Below are 15,067 nucleotides of genomic sequence, written 5' to 3' on the forward strand. Positions count from 1 at the left end.
TTCATAAAATAAAAGATCACAGGGGAGGATTAGAGAAATCCTGTACTAGCTAATGACCTGATGATTAAAAACTTTTAATTTTTTTATTTATTTTTTTTTACTACACAGGCTGATGCAATGTACAAGTTCTCACTTCACTCTGCTAGTGATGAACTGTTTCCTCTAATTTTGAGAGACTGCTAGGGAATGTAGCAGGGACAGACTCAAGATTTCTGGAAATGGGGCTGGGAGAGCTATAAAATTGTATTGGGAATCCTGGAAGTGGTCACTGCCTTGCCTTTGCTCTCAGATTGAGTTGATTTCTTTTTAATAAAATGAATGGGTGAATTTATGCAAATTAGAGTTGCAGAGCAGCAGAGTGAGCTCACACATTGTGGCTCTTTCTCCTTGGTGCCTGTAGAAGAACACAGAAATAAAGTGATTTGCTTTGTGGTTAGGGGCATGAGGAAGCGAGGAGGGAGACAGCGCTGCTGTCAGAAAGGTAAAACTTTCCACAGGAATATCAGGAACAAGTGTGCCCAAAGGGTTAAGAGAGAACACCGCTTGCTAGAGGGAAGTGTGCATGTACATTTGGCAGCAGCCCCTTCAGTAAAAAGTTATTGAGTTGAGCCAGTCAGGCTCCATGTGGGTTTTTTGTGTTGGTTTTTTTTTGTGTTGTTTTTTTTTTAACCTAAATATTCTACGTTTTGGTCGGTTCAGGAAATGTGTATGCTCCTGGGTGGTACATGGAATTAGTGTTTTGAAATCACGTTGGGGCCCTCAACGTTGGAAAGGATTTTCTTTGAATTTTTAACTTTTCCAGAATGGTAAAATTTCTAAGGGAACTATGTGGAGGTAAAACATAAAATGGAGCTTAATGAGGGGTTGTGAGAAAGGAGTTCCTGTTTTCAGTGCCACTGTATTTTGTTTCTCTTCCTAATCCTCATAAAAGATACACATTTAATTTTACCGTCTTTTTTTTTTTTTTAACTTGTTTTGTTGGCCTCTAAAGACTTCTGCTGTCTTGTTTGCCCTTATTTTGGTCTTCACAGACCAGATTCTGATTCCCTGGCTGCAAAGCCGGGACCCATAACTTTGCTGTCCAGGAAGACAGACTCCCAGAGCGGTAGCAGTCCAGTCCAGTAGCAGTGAGAAGGAATGGCATCCTAACCCATTGCCCTTCTGGTGAGGAAACACTTTACTCACATCATTTCACTTCCAGCTGGGTTTCTGGATGCCTGCAGCCTGTGTGTGGGCAGGTGGGTTCAGGAGGGAGTTATCTTCAATAGCAGGAAATAGTTTCTTTGTAAGATGAATTAAATCCAAACACATCTTAAACCTTCCCTTGACCCAGGCACTCCCTCTGACTCCTGCCCCCTATCTAACCTTCCTTTTCGGAGCAAAATGTTTGAGCTGGTAGCTTTCTTGGGTCACCCCTCAGGCTGCGCTAGCATTGACTGATTCTATTAAGGGTTTTGCTCTGGCTGGTAAAGTCCTTTATTTATTTCACCGCACCACCTTTCCACTGAGGAGGGCAAAGGCCTTTCCTCTTTTTTTTTCCCTTCCAGCAGAGCAACACTGGATAGTAGGAACCTTTCCAACCTTTGCTGTAGGTATGCTCTGATGTGTGTTCCTCTTGGAATTACCTGCTGGGGCTGCCCAGCTCTGTGTCAGGGGAGGACGACATCCCTTCACCAAGCCAGTGCCATCCAGGTGGATTGGCCTAGTTTGTGATGTTCCAGTAAGCTGGTGGTTTTCTGTAGTGCCTGCACCTTGGACTGAAGGTTCTAATATACTCTTGTTTTAAAAAACAAACAAACAAACAAACAAAAAAACCCGCAAATCTAGTGGGAAGGACTGTCAGGATGTAAAGAGCTATAGATATGGATCTAATATACTCTTGTTTTAAAAAAAAAAACAAAACAAAACAAAAAAAACCCTGCAAATCTAGTGGGAAGGACTGTCAGGATGTAAAGAGCTACAGATATGGAAATGTCTCCTGGGGACAACAGGAAGCCTGAAATGACAGCTCAAAGGTCTGAGCTCTCACTCATCTGAATGAAGCATCAACTCTGAAAATTATAATCATATGAAAACTGGCACTATTTATCCATCCTTGCTGCTGGAAGGGAAACAGGCTCATTGTATTACAAATATCCAGACAATTTCCTGCAAGTATCATCTCATTTGAGATCTTGAGGTTTTTTTCTGATCTGATCCCAACTTCTTCAGGTCTGTAGGATCTGCTTCTTGATGTTCCCTCCCTAGCCATCAGCTCTTGTTATCCCAGCTTTCTACAAAGTTGTTGTACACGATTGTACTGTGTGGCACCTCGTTCATAGCAGCTTTGGAACTTGCTGGCAACTCTCAGCCAAATTTAACAGAGCAATAGAGATGTCAAGGATAAACCTTCATAAGAGTGTTGTAGAAATAGGTGCTTGGGTAGAGAAAAGAGAGACTTAACGAGTCTCTCACTTCCTCCCCTCAGGCAAACCCAGTTACACCACGACTGTGCTGAGACCCCAGTGACCTCCCAGATGGACGGTCAGTGCTCACGTCCTGGCTGGCCAAACCACGTGTGTGGAGCTCAGCACCAGCCGTGGCACACGCAGCCTCTAGCGCAGGCACACGGTTTGTCGCAGCACAGACCTCGTAGCCCTCAGGCATCACTTTGCTGCCTTCTCTATCTCCCGTGGTTTTTTGACTTCCATCTCTGTCCTGCCAAGATTCATCGTACGTTGCATCACCTCGTTACAGCACTGTGTGTGTGTGTGTGTGTGCTGCTGCGAGACTCCTGCCTCCCCTGAAATCCCCACCCGTGCTGTCATCGCCACTTCTGTGGTGTGTGACCTTGACCCCAGCCTGACGCCAGGAGATGCAGAATGCCTCAGGCTGCTCTTTCACCCAGAAAGGGAGGAATGACAGAGTGATATCCCACCCTCCTACAAGGCTGGCTCCCCTTTCTTTTCAGGAGCCAGTTCAAACTTGCTCTCCACGGATCCATTCTGGGCTACCTTGTGGCCATGTCTCTTTCTCCTGCCATCAGTGCTTTGTCTGCCCGTCTAACACCCAACTTCTCTCTGTCAAGAGCTCCTGCATCTTTCTGTCATCTGGAATAGCCACTTGATCAATATTAGTTTCTTTCTCCTTACACATCTGAAATATTTTTTTTTTGTTTTGCCTGTACCTCAGCAGGCTGCCTTATTGAGTGGACTGGACGTAGTCACCTTTTTACACCAGTTTACTGGTTTATGTTTGATGTTACTTGCTTCCCTCTCTTGCATTACCGAATGGAGTAAAACACGTTGAGCCACATTTGAAGTGACAGATGCTGGACATTGTAGTACTGTACAGGCTGTGTTCAGGTGGAGCCAGCCTGCTTGGTGCTTCTGATCCAGTGCTCCTCCACAGGTGGGAACCTGAGCTGAGAGAAGGCAGGCAGCACACTACAGGGGAAGTGTAGCTGTGCCCTTTACAAAAGGGGAAGATGATAAATCACACATACCTGTTTGCAGATATAAAATGCAAGAAGCTACATTTTTCTTTAGGTTAAAATGTTTATGGTAGATGTACGAATGCAATAGAAACCAAAGCCATCTTTGAGCTGTATGTGACATGCAGGTATAGCACTGTCATGTTAACTTGGGATGTGGGTTTTTCCATGCAGGTTCCTAAGCTATTGCTCAATCTGGGTCTGGAAGAGCCACTCGTTCATGGGTCTGCACAGATCACCGACAGAGGCATGGTAGGTGTTTCCTTCCCTTTCTCTGCTCTTTCAAGAGCTGCTTGCTTCAAGAACTGCTTCTTAAAATTAAGTCCCACCATTGGAAGTGCAGCTGAGTTCTGAAGTGTGGAATTACAGTGTTAGGGCATTCAGCCCAGAGTCTCCTCATAGGCTCTTCCATGGGTTCCTGCCTTTCAGTCTCTGTCTTTAAAATATTTGGTAAAAATTCTGTCTTACTCCCAAGTCCAACACTGCAGTCTCTTGTTCTCTAATGGCAGTTCGTGGTAATTAAGCAGTTTGCCTCCCGAAGGACACCAAACTCATGTTTTAGCTCCGCTTCTTGCTAAAGCGTTTTGGTTGCGCACTAGGTGTAAGCCTGCTTTCCACAGGTCTCACTGGGCAAACCTGAGTGAAACCAATGTGTACCAGCTGGACTGTTCTTACCATGCTTACCCTACTGCATGAGGACCACAGAGCCAGACCAGCTAATGGAGTTTTACCAAGCTAATGGGCCTTGGGAAGGCTGGCCAACTGCCCTGTGTGATGGGCCCCAGCTTTCTAGGTCTTTCCCCTACCAGGGATCCCTCAGGGCAGAGCAGGGTGCACCATGACGAGTGCTTGAGCTGTGCTGTTTGGAAGAGATGTATGGAGAACACATGTCAGAGAACTCCAGGTACTTTTGCCAGTTTCTGTTCTTTTCTTCCGTAGGTTGGATCAGACAGCATCATTGGGTCATGCACGCAAGTGGGGGAGAAGACATCCATTAAGCACTCCATCATTGGCAGCATGTGTACCATAAAAGACAAAGTTAAGATAACAAACTGCATCATCATGAATTCTGTTACAATTGAGGAAGGGTATGTCACCTTCTATATCTCGGTCCCTTAAACTTGCAGTTTCTTTTTCCAGGTAGATTCTGAGTTAGTAATTTTTGTCCTGTAAGCAATCCTCAGGCAGAACTTTTGATACTGGGGAGGTGTTTTTAAAAACTGAGTCAGAAATAAGTCTCTATAAACAGGCTGCAGATGCACGAATGAATTGACAAGAAGGCTGCAGTCTTGGAACATAAATGTCTTCTTTTTAGAGATCATATAATCTTCAGAATGTGTAAGTAAGTTAAGTGGATACATGAGTTTGTATGAGCTTGTGTGTCATCCCTTCAAGCTTTATTTTAGTGGTGGGGTCTGCAGACATCTCTAAAATATTTGAGGCACAAGGCATAGTTTGAAGCAGTACGCTTACCAACTAGGAATGTTCTTATCACCTTTGAATGTTACAGATTCCCATAAAATGTCATCTTCTTTGGCCCTTTTTGTCAGCTTGCAGCTTTACGTTACCATTGCGTTTGCTGAGTAATAGAGTGAATGAATAAACCTTTCAAAGAGAAAATCTGCCAGCTAGCAGAGGTTTCCCATGCATTAAAGACCAACTAAATAGGTAGCCTTGAGCTGTACATTTCCAAATGTGGGAAAAGTGGCCTATCTGTAATTGTTGATGTCTGCGTGCCCCCATCTTTCCATACATGCTGGCTTCCTGTGGATGTCAGTGGAAAGGAAACTGCTGATTGAGTCTGTGCAGGCCTGTATAAATTCCCTGCTCCTTCATGGCCTGAGGTTTGCTTAAGGCCTCAGGAAAAAGGCCAAACTCTTAAAAAATGCCAAGTTGGCTTTGAAAGTTGCATATCTGAAAAACAAAAAAACCCAAATGATGTGGGGTCTGTGGAGGATACTACTGTTACATAACTAAATTACAGGTAAGTATGGTACCTTACTGCCAAGTGTTTGTCTTTAATAGAAATCCGCAGTAATTTCAAGCACGTCGTAAATCAGAATTCCGTTGAGTATAGAAAATAGCTGGTTTCCAGTGCAATCACAGACGGATCCAGTACAGCTGTATCACAAGCACGGCTGTCGTAAGAAGTACCAGAACCTCTCTCGTTTGATCGTGAGACCTTCTGTCATTTTGATTAATGAATTGATGCCGCAGTCGTTAATGATACGGTTTTGCATACGAGGTGAAAGGCTCTACCGTTACGCGCACAGGCGGCTAAGTGGATAAAAAGTGCTGGCTTTATCAAGAGTCCCAAATCAGCTTCTGTTTGTCTGGGCTGGTATATACTGTTATTCTCTTCTAAATCCTAAATCGAGCTCAGAGCTGTTACCTTAAGCATTCCACAAAATTCTACAAGCATCACAGAGGTGGTGATGTATTACATTTTTTAAGAGGGGTAGACTAAATTTCGGGGTAACATTTTCATGAATTTCTGAAAAACAATGTCATCCCTAGTCACTCCCAGTGAAAACAATGTAGCCATCATTGAGTGAGAAACCTCATAGTCCCAGGAGTTTACCCCCCTTAGCTCAATGATTTCTGCGCACTCGATGGGCTAGAGTCAGTTTTGTAATTATTCCTCTCTAGGCAGAATTAAGACTATAGACCATGGAACTTTATTTCAAAGAAGACTAACACATATTTTGTAGATCTGCACAGATACAGAGCTGATAAAATATTTCTTATTGCATCATGGTAAGTCCTTTTTTTAACCCGATCTCAGCTGCAAAAGTGATCAACAACTTCAGTTCACTATGTCAATATAGGGAAAAACAAAACACATCAACAACAAAAACAACAGATGAAAAAGTTTTATTTCGTGATGGTTTTCCTCTAACGTGAGAATCCTGTGAGATTAGAGAATCCTGTGCCATAGTCCCTGCAGCTTCAAGATCCACAAATTCTATCTCCAGACCAGAAAAAGATTTTGAATAGCCTCACCACATTTTGATACCGGCTTCTGAAATGGATAAATAGATTCTTTCTGGGCAGGTGGGAGCACCACAAGGTGCTTAGAACAAAGTTAGGTTCCTGTTGTTTGGCTGTGGTTGGCTCATTATTGGAGAAAGAGAGGTTATAAGCTGGATGATGATGGCCTTTGGATCGAGGAACTGGGGTTAGCCTGGATAGTGCCATTACAGACTGTTTGCAAATTATGATCTGTTCTTCAGTGATGACTGCGTGTATTTGATACTTCGGAGGACCAGTAGCGGTGTTTTTGTTTTCCCTGGTGTGTAGGGCTTCTGGTATGTTATGTATGTTTCCCGTGAAGTGATTTGAGTAGATATGAATCCCCCCCTTAGAAGAGATTACAGAGGATTAAAGAAGTTAGTAACACAGGCAAAATAATGGGTACCCCTTTCTTATGTGTTTCCCACTGTGCAGCTAATTCTTCCATCAATGAGACAATAAAATAGGGAAGATTACATATGTGCTGAGTGATGGACATACTTGACCAAGCTGGGAGAGATGTAATTTATACAACAGCACAAGTGCTGAGAGATGCTGACTGCCCAGGTGACAGGCTGCAGCGGGGAAACGGTTCTCATTTCCCTCTGGACGGCTCCCCAGAGCTCAGTGACAAATGACTGCACTGAGTTACATAGTTGCAGAAAATCTACTAATGGAGCTGAAATTACAGGTCACTAGAAAACTTCGTATATCTGAACGTTCCTGCGGTAGCCGTATGTGTCCTCAGTCTCTGTAGTAGCTTGGGGCAGCCCCTGTTCTGTGTATTCTGTTCTGTTTGCGTTGAAGGTGGTGCAGCTCAACAGGGTCCCTGAGTTGCTGTGCCTTTGATGCAGGAGTCCCCTCATTAGAGCTCACTTGCAAAAGAGCAGTCTGTAACACTGGCAGACTGGCTGCAGCTGGTTATGGAGGGAGATTATGCCGTTTGCAGTGAAATTTGATGTCTCTGATAGATTTACCTGCCACGATGAGCAGGAGCGGCAAACGCGTACGCAGAGATGAGAAGGCAGCTGAGGTACTCAGCAACTTTCTTGCCCCAGTCTTCACTGGCGATCTCTCTTCCCACACCTCTCGAGTGGATGGACCACGCGATGGGAACTGGGGGAGCGAAGTCCCACTGTAAGAGAAGATCAGATTTGTGACCACCTGAGGAACCTGAATGTACATAAGTCTATGGGACTTGATGAGATCCATCCCGGAGTGCTGAGAGAACTGGCTGATGTTGTTGTCCAGCCAGTCTCAATGATATTTGAAAAGTCACGGCAGTCAAGTGAAATTCGTGGTCACTGAAAAGAGGGAAACATTGCACTCGTTCTTAAAAAAAACGTAGAAAGGAGGACCCTGGGAATTACTGACCTGGCAGCCTCGCCTCTGTGCCTGTGAAGATCATGGAGCAGATCCTCCTGGAAGCTAGGGCTTATAAGAAAGATGAGGACAATCTTTTTAGCAGGGCCTGTTGTGATAGGACAAGGGATAACAGTTTTAAACTAAAAGAGAGTAGATTTAGACTAGATCTAAGGAAGAAATTCTTTATAATAAGGGTGGTGAATCACTGGAACAGGTTGCCCAGAGGAGTGATAGAAGCCTCATCCCTGGAAACATTCAAGGTCAGGTTGAACAGAAGTTTGAGCAAACTGGTGTAGTTGAAGGTTGGACTAGATGACCCAAACCATTGTTAAGATTTTAGTTCCACTCTTATTTCTTCATAAAACAGAAATTACTGCTGATGGGGCTTGCAGACAATCTCACAATGAATTTTGCTGACCTGAGTGTGATAACTGTGTTTCACAGGATACATAGACACACTTAGCTTCCTTAAAATGAGACCTAGATATGAATGGATGAATTTAGGTTTAGGTTTCTGGTTTGTTTTTTGTTTTGGCAGTTGGTGCTTGGTTTCTTGGTGGTTTGTGTTTTCTTTTTTCAAACTTTAGCTTTATTTTTACTGGTCGTCGTTTTACTTAGTTTGTTAACTTCTGGCAGCAGGAACATCTAATTGCTCTGGTCATACAAGACCCTGTGCTGAAATGCACTGAGCATTACAAATAATATTAACAGGAAAAGCATGTTGAATCCTTTATTCCATTCCTGCAGATAAAGATTTCGAAATCACTCGTTTGTTAGTAAAACTGTCTCAGTGTATACACTTAGCAAAAGGAGCTTGGTCATTTTGTCATGTGCACAGTACATCCTTCTTCCTTGGTCGTGGAAAAAGAATGTTTCCCTGGGAAAGATTCAAGAGATGGGACTATAGTAGGGGGAAAAGAAAAAAAAACCACAAACCACCAAGTCTGATCTTTGAGCTATTTAGAGGTTAGTCAAGGAGGCAAGCATGAAAAGCTTGGATAAATATTGAGACCACAGTAAGCCATGTTTTGAAATGATTGTGTTGACATGCTGGTAGTCAGTACCATGGAGGCTCTGTGGCAGATTTAGTCTTTGAAATGAAGTATTTTGCTGCTTTTCTTTTTTCCAGGGAAATACAGGAAAGCATTCTGCTTCAAATGATGTTTTAATGGAAATCGTTAAGTAGGATGCTGTGATTATCAGAGGGGGTGACAACTACATGCAAACGGCCCAAGATTCGCATCAAGATTTCACTTCCATAGCTAGGAAGTAACCAGATCTTCACAAAGTAACCAAGGAAGCTCAACCTATCTCACCTATAATTTTATCAGAAGAGCTGTTCGTTGGGGATGATTGATTCATTGGGGCGATGGAGAGGATAAATTAAATGTCATCTGCCTGGCACAGGCCAGAGAATTTTAGGTAGTGTTGACTTTAGAAGATGGCAATCTTCATACAAACATCAGGAACAATTCAAGGTCTATTGACCACGTCAGGAAACTGTTCCAGTGTTCATTTTAGTCTCACTGTTTGCATTTGTAACATATAGAGACACGTCCCTGTTCCTGAGTCTTTCACAGTCTGCGGTCAAAGATGCTTTTTGTGGCACAGGGGCTGGCCAGCACAGATGTAATTTGTAGGGTCACAGGCTCTGATGGGCAGGTACTGCCTTCCTCTAGTATTTACGCTGCTGCCATTTTGCAGTTCTCTGGCTGGAACTCTTGCAGGGTTCCCCCTTGAATTGTACAACAGTGTCTTTGTTCCGGTGTGGATATATTTTGATGTGATGTCTCAAAAGATCCCTCATCGTTGAACTTCTCAAGCTGTGTCCAAAACTGGGAACAGCAGTAGGAGAAGGAGAGGGTTCCTTCCAGAAAGGAGTTTGCAGCAGACAGTTGCCAGATGGCCTGATGCAGTGAGCAGTCTCAGTTCAGGAACTGTAAGACTGGGATTGCCAAGGGGACTGAGGTTATCATGTGTGTCTGAAGGGGCAGGAACAATAACTGTGTCTCTTTGTGTTTGTAAAGCTTGCAGCATGTTGTTAGAACTACGTAAAAACACTCTACCGAAAAAGTACTGCTGAAATTCCCCCATATGCCACACTGCTAAGAATAACTTTTGGAACGGGAAGGGGTTAAACAGACAAGCAGATGTTGCGGGTCAGGCTGCACATGATGGCAGCAAACTGTAGAGCATAGCAGCGTCAGGGAACTCGGAATGCAAGGGAGGTGACGAGGAGGAGCACTGCGGGTTACAAGAACTGCGGGGAGGTGAGGTGAATGAATGCTGAGGACAGAGGGAATATTAGATGAGACCCACAGGGAGATGTGGTAAACCTTGGGGAGTTCTGACTCCCTGGGCAGAAGAATGGGCTGAATTAAAAGTATGCATGAAGGACCAAAGTACCCAGATTTGTGAAGGAAGGGCTGGCACCAGGAATGTTATGTCAGCTAAAAACTAGCCTCTTCCTTGTTCAGTTGTATGAAGAGAATAAGTTATGTGTTGGATTTCGTTAAAGGTGTTCTGGCTACCTGTGTGAAAGTAGATGGCACAGATGCAATAATGTTACTCTGTGAGGGGACTGGAGAGAGACCACATGTGACTGGTTAAAGGCTACTCTAGTTTACCACATGTCTCCAATTTATTGCTACTTTCTATGAGAAAATGTACAAAGGAGGAAAACAACAAGCAAGCCAAGCTGGATTGACTACTAACTGCGGATTGATTGTGAAGTTTATTGGTTGTTTCCTCAATAGTGCCAAATCAGCACCTGATGTAGAAACAGTCAGCAGTTTGAACAAAGTTCTAATTAAAACCAGGATGGAATTGAGTGTTTATAGGGGTTCAGTGCATAAGTAGTCTTTTTCCCCTTGGATAACGGCAATACAAAGGAATGATGCCATTGTCAAGGCAACATTTGTGAAATCATAAAATATATTTTACAGTTCATTCCCTCATGAGGAGGAATGAGGAGATGAAGTTGTTTCCAGCACCATAGCTTGCAAAGCTGGAAATAAAGGTTTGCTCGTACTGGGATTCCCAAACATTTTGCACCTTGAACCATTTTTTAAGATGGCTGTTGTCTTGTGGATACTGTCTCACACCACCAGTTGCCTCCTTGCCCTATGCTAGGCCTAGAAAAAATGAGTTTAGAATAGGTACTGCAGAAAGCACCTGAATAGTGAGAAATTGATTCAGAGAAAGCACAGGCTCAGCTTAAATATATGGCTGAAGTGTGTATATTGATAAATATGGATGAACATAGGAAGAAAGCTAGGTGTAGCCCTTGCATGTAAAAAGGGTTCTTAATTCTCTTGATTATGTAGCAATTACATTCCGTCCTTTCTGTCACACCTCTTGGTTTTATCCTGTAAATATTTTGGTCAGGAACTATAATTTTCATTCCACTATTTAATTTAATGCACATGATATGTAAGATACTGAATAGAGACAACCGCTGGCTGACAGAGTTTGCTTTCAGAAAGATAAATTGAAGCAGAGAAGGCAAACTAAGAAACCAGCGAGCAGGAAGCAGTTGAGCTACTTGCAGATCTAGTTTTCAGTTCCTTTCAATTTAAGTTAAATTCTACTATATTTCTCATATAGTACCTGTTATCTTGTGAATGTCTGAACCATTATTACCAGCAGCTCCTCAAAAAAAAAAAAGTGTTCTTCTGGCTAGCTTCCTAGTACATCAGTCTGTCTTAAATAAATCACCTGTTCTTTAATCTCAGATGCAGATGTTTCCCTGATAGTGCAGGGAGCTCTTCCCATTTTTCCAAACAACTTGTACATCAAATGTTGAACTTAAAGCTCAGAGCAGCTCTGAAAAGTGGCATTTTAAAACATATCTCATTCTGCTAATCTCCATCTTCAGGTGGCCAGGTTTATGTCTGACTTCAGAGCTATAAATAAGCTTCTGCTTCATGATAGCCACATGGGTCTAATCTAAGAGTATGGAGATTTTTCACAAGCATCTCACTGGTGTTGGGTTTTTGGTAGGAATCTGGGTGTGAGTTTGTCTTGTGCTCTTGAAAATCTTCCCCAGCCTGGGTATAGAAAAGGAAAAAAATTACCGCATTATGCCAGAATCATGCCCGTAAATTCCTGAGGGGACTGTGGGGTTTAGCAAATTCAGCTTGACTGAGAAACCAGGCTCAGTTTGTAAGGGTGGCATTTAGAAAATTCTCCTCCATGCCAACCTAGTCCATATGATAGGAAAGCTGATTTAACTAATAATGTCCTACGGAGGACTAAGCTCTCAACACAGAATTGCCCTTGAAGAACCCCAGAGAAAGTGTCTTTCTACTCTATGTGCCAGTTACCCTGCTCAGTCTGACTGTGCCAGCTTGCGAGAAAATAAAGTAAACCCAGAGGTGGGAGCAAACATGTAATTTTTCTTCTTTCTTATCTTCACATAGACACTGATAGCTCTTCCTGGGCATCAGGAAGAGTAAAATGACTGTAAAATCGTGCAGGACATGGCCCTCCCACTCTGCAAAAGAGAATCCAGAGGGAGGTCAGTTTTCCTGCATAGGGTTTCCTGATGTAAAACTCCTTACAGCTTACTTTCGGCAAAGTGTGCAAAACCGAGCTTGCAGCTACATAAAAGGCCACCAATCTGTTTGTTCCAAGATCAGCTGGATTTAACTGAAGTTTCAGAGGTGAGGCACAACCTTCCAGGCGACCTCCCCTGGCAGCCTATGTTTCACTTAATAAAACACATTAAGGTAGGTTTGAGGCAATCCTTTAAGGTCAGTTGAACTTTCACTGGAAAATACGAGTGCTGGCAAGTATATGCAATATGTAATGCAAAATGTTTAGGGTGTGGGGAAGAAGTGTAAAGGAGCCATACCACAGTGATGAGCTTGGCTAGAAAAGAGACATGAAACAAGTTCCTTAGTGAAAACACCCTCAGAGATGGGTGAAGAATTCAGGGGGGTTGGTAGAATGGTTTTGTTACCCCCAAGGGGAAAAACAGGAGATCAAAGCCCAAATTCACTTAAGAATGCTTGCTTTGAAATGTATCTATAAATTATAGCACATATACTGCTGGCATCTATTGTAGTCTTTGGTATTTACTTGAGTGTATAACGTGAGATTCACAGGGCTCCAGGTTTGCTTGATAGTGTGTAAAAGCGTGTTGGTGTAAAAATGTGTTGGTGTAGGCAACATTTTGGGTTCTCAAGTTTCCAAGTAGTGTTTTCGCCTCCTCTCTGTTTTCCCATGGTCTTTGTGCCTCACCCCGGAGATCATGTGTCCCAGCCACCAACTTGCTAGCCCCTCCTTGAGGGGTTGCTGGTAGTTTTTAGCGCTCTACCTGCCTCCTTGCCACCTCTCAGTGTTATTAAGGTGCCTGCTGTGGCTGTTATCTTCTTGGCCAGGGCAGAATGGGACATTGCTCCCAGGGGAATCCACAGCTGTTACCCTTCAGTCAGCAAAGTAGCTGCCGAGGCATGTCACCCTTTGCTTTTAACTCCCGAATCAGGCTCTCTGTTTCGTAGCTCATCTGGAGGAGCAAGAGCCCTGACTTCTTGGCACAGCGGAGCAGCACCAACAGGCTGTCCTAGGCTTTGTGCTTCAGGCTCTTTCTTCCTCGTGAGTGTATAGTTTTAAGCGTTGCATTTTAGACACCTCATTTGCTTTGCTGCCCAACAGAGATTATGTTTGGGGTTTTGGCACAATTGGATTAAACTAGCAGACCTGGATAACTTCCATTGGCATTTCAGGAGATTTGCTGTAAGGCAAACCTGTGACATTCATACCTTCCTAAGCTTGCACAACTGGAGCGAGAGCTGCAGTTGAGGTCTTGACCTCAGTTACTTAAGCCCCTTTCTCCCAGGAGCGCTCACCACTTTAATCACAGAGTCCTAAATAATCAGTGGGTAGCCTGTAATTAGGGGGTTGTGTCTTGGACTCCTGCAGCCTGCTCCCGGTGTGCTGAGCGCTGCGTATTTTGATTTCCCGTTCTCCCAAAGGATGTTTGATCTCAGATTTACACTTTAGAAAATTAAGAAGGGTACGGCACCTCAGTCCCCTGGCAATCTTCCTGCTTTCAGTGGTAGCTGCCCTGCTTTTCCTAAGTATCGCAGCGCTGCAGCGATTGACACATTTGATTTAAGGGTTTGATTTATAGACTGATACTCAAGCTGAAAGTCAGCAGTTCCAGGGCTGCATAAATCAGCCTGTCTCTGGGACTAATACTTCCTTATTTATAATTTCGACAGGAGATGGAATTCTTTCTCAATTCTTTACATTTCTTTCACATGTAATCGACCACCCTGTCCTCTGGTTTAAAGCTATGTGACTTTGCCACAAATAGAGGGAGGGGAAAGTAAGCCGAGTCCGGGAATTGCTGTGCTATAAAAGCTCCATATTGTATGCTCTTGGACTTTGCTTTCTCCCAGCTTCCTTCAAGCCCACACAAGAGATGGACTTGAGTTTTTTTGGCTTTCTTCCCCTCCCCCCTCCCTCCATACATACGCTGACCTTTTAGAAAAATAAATAAAAGATAAAGAAGGACCTGGAATGTTGCAGAATGTGTGTACATTTTGCTCTCTGTTGTTTTCTGCTGGGATTAGTTGTTTACAATGGGGGAGAGAGGGAGGGCAGAGGAAGGGAGGTCTGTGGCCTTAACTGAAATTAGTGGCATTTCAGAGTGATCTTGTTAGGTGGTCTGCAGTTTAAAGACCTAAATCCTTGTAATCCCCCCATGCCTCCTTGGCCACTACTCCTTTTGCTCTTGTTCTCTCACTTTCAAAAAAAAAAACCACCCCAAAGTCAGCCTCGCTGTCTCTCAGATACAGGCATGTAACACACACGCGTGCAGACGCAGACGTCTATGCGCGCTCTCTCACTCTCTCTCTTTCTCATATGCTTCCATTTGCACGTTGTACCTGTATAACAAATTAATGTCTTAGCTACATCTGTTCCCACTGCAGGACTGGGCTTGTAAAATGTTCTTTCTAGAATGCAGACGCACACTGAATATTTTTATTTATTTTCTGAAAAGCGCCCAGCTGCCAGACTTTCAGTTTGTGATTACACTTAAAACAAATTCAAATTGAAATTTCAGCCATAAATCAAATGCCCCAAATTAGTTCCTCTTGTGGGTTTGAACATGCTCTTTGGATTTTAAGGTCAGAAGATATCCGTTTTCACCGTGCTGAAAAGTTTAAAAATACACTACGTTTTCGGGGGGGGGGGTCAAAATAAATC

The 15,067-nt window shown here is 43.4% G+C and overlaps 1 protein-coding gene across 1 annotated transcript in view; it reads left to right on the top strand.

Annotated features, from left to right (window-relative positions):
* The window catches only part of EIF2B3 (eukaryotic translation initiation factor 2B, subunit 3 gamma, 58kDa), a gene marked incomplete at its 5' end in the record, with an annotated part of 68,609 nt that overhangs the window by 50,248 nt on the left and 3,294 nt on the right, over positions 1 to 15,067 (top strand). The window contains 2 exons of the mRNA XM_009870419.1: positions 3,647 to 3,724; positions 4,412 to 4,560. Of these exons, the coding sequence (XP_009868721.1) occupies positions 3,647 to 3,724; positions 4,412 to 4,560 (227 nt within the window). The remainder of the gene's footprint in view (positions 1 to 3,646; positions 3,725 to 4,411; positions 4,561 to 15,067) is intronic.

The sequence above is a fragment of the Apaloderma vittatum genome, unplaced genomic scaffold (genome assembly GCF_000703405.1).
Source record: "Apaloderma vittatum isolate BGI_N311 unplaced genomic scaffold, ASM70340v1 scaffold13685, whole genome shotgun sequence".
NCBI lineage: Eukaryota > Metazoa > Chordata > Aves > Trogoniformes > Trogonidae > Apaloderma > Apaloderma vittatum.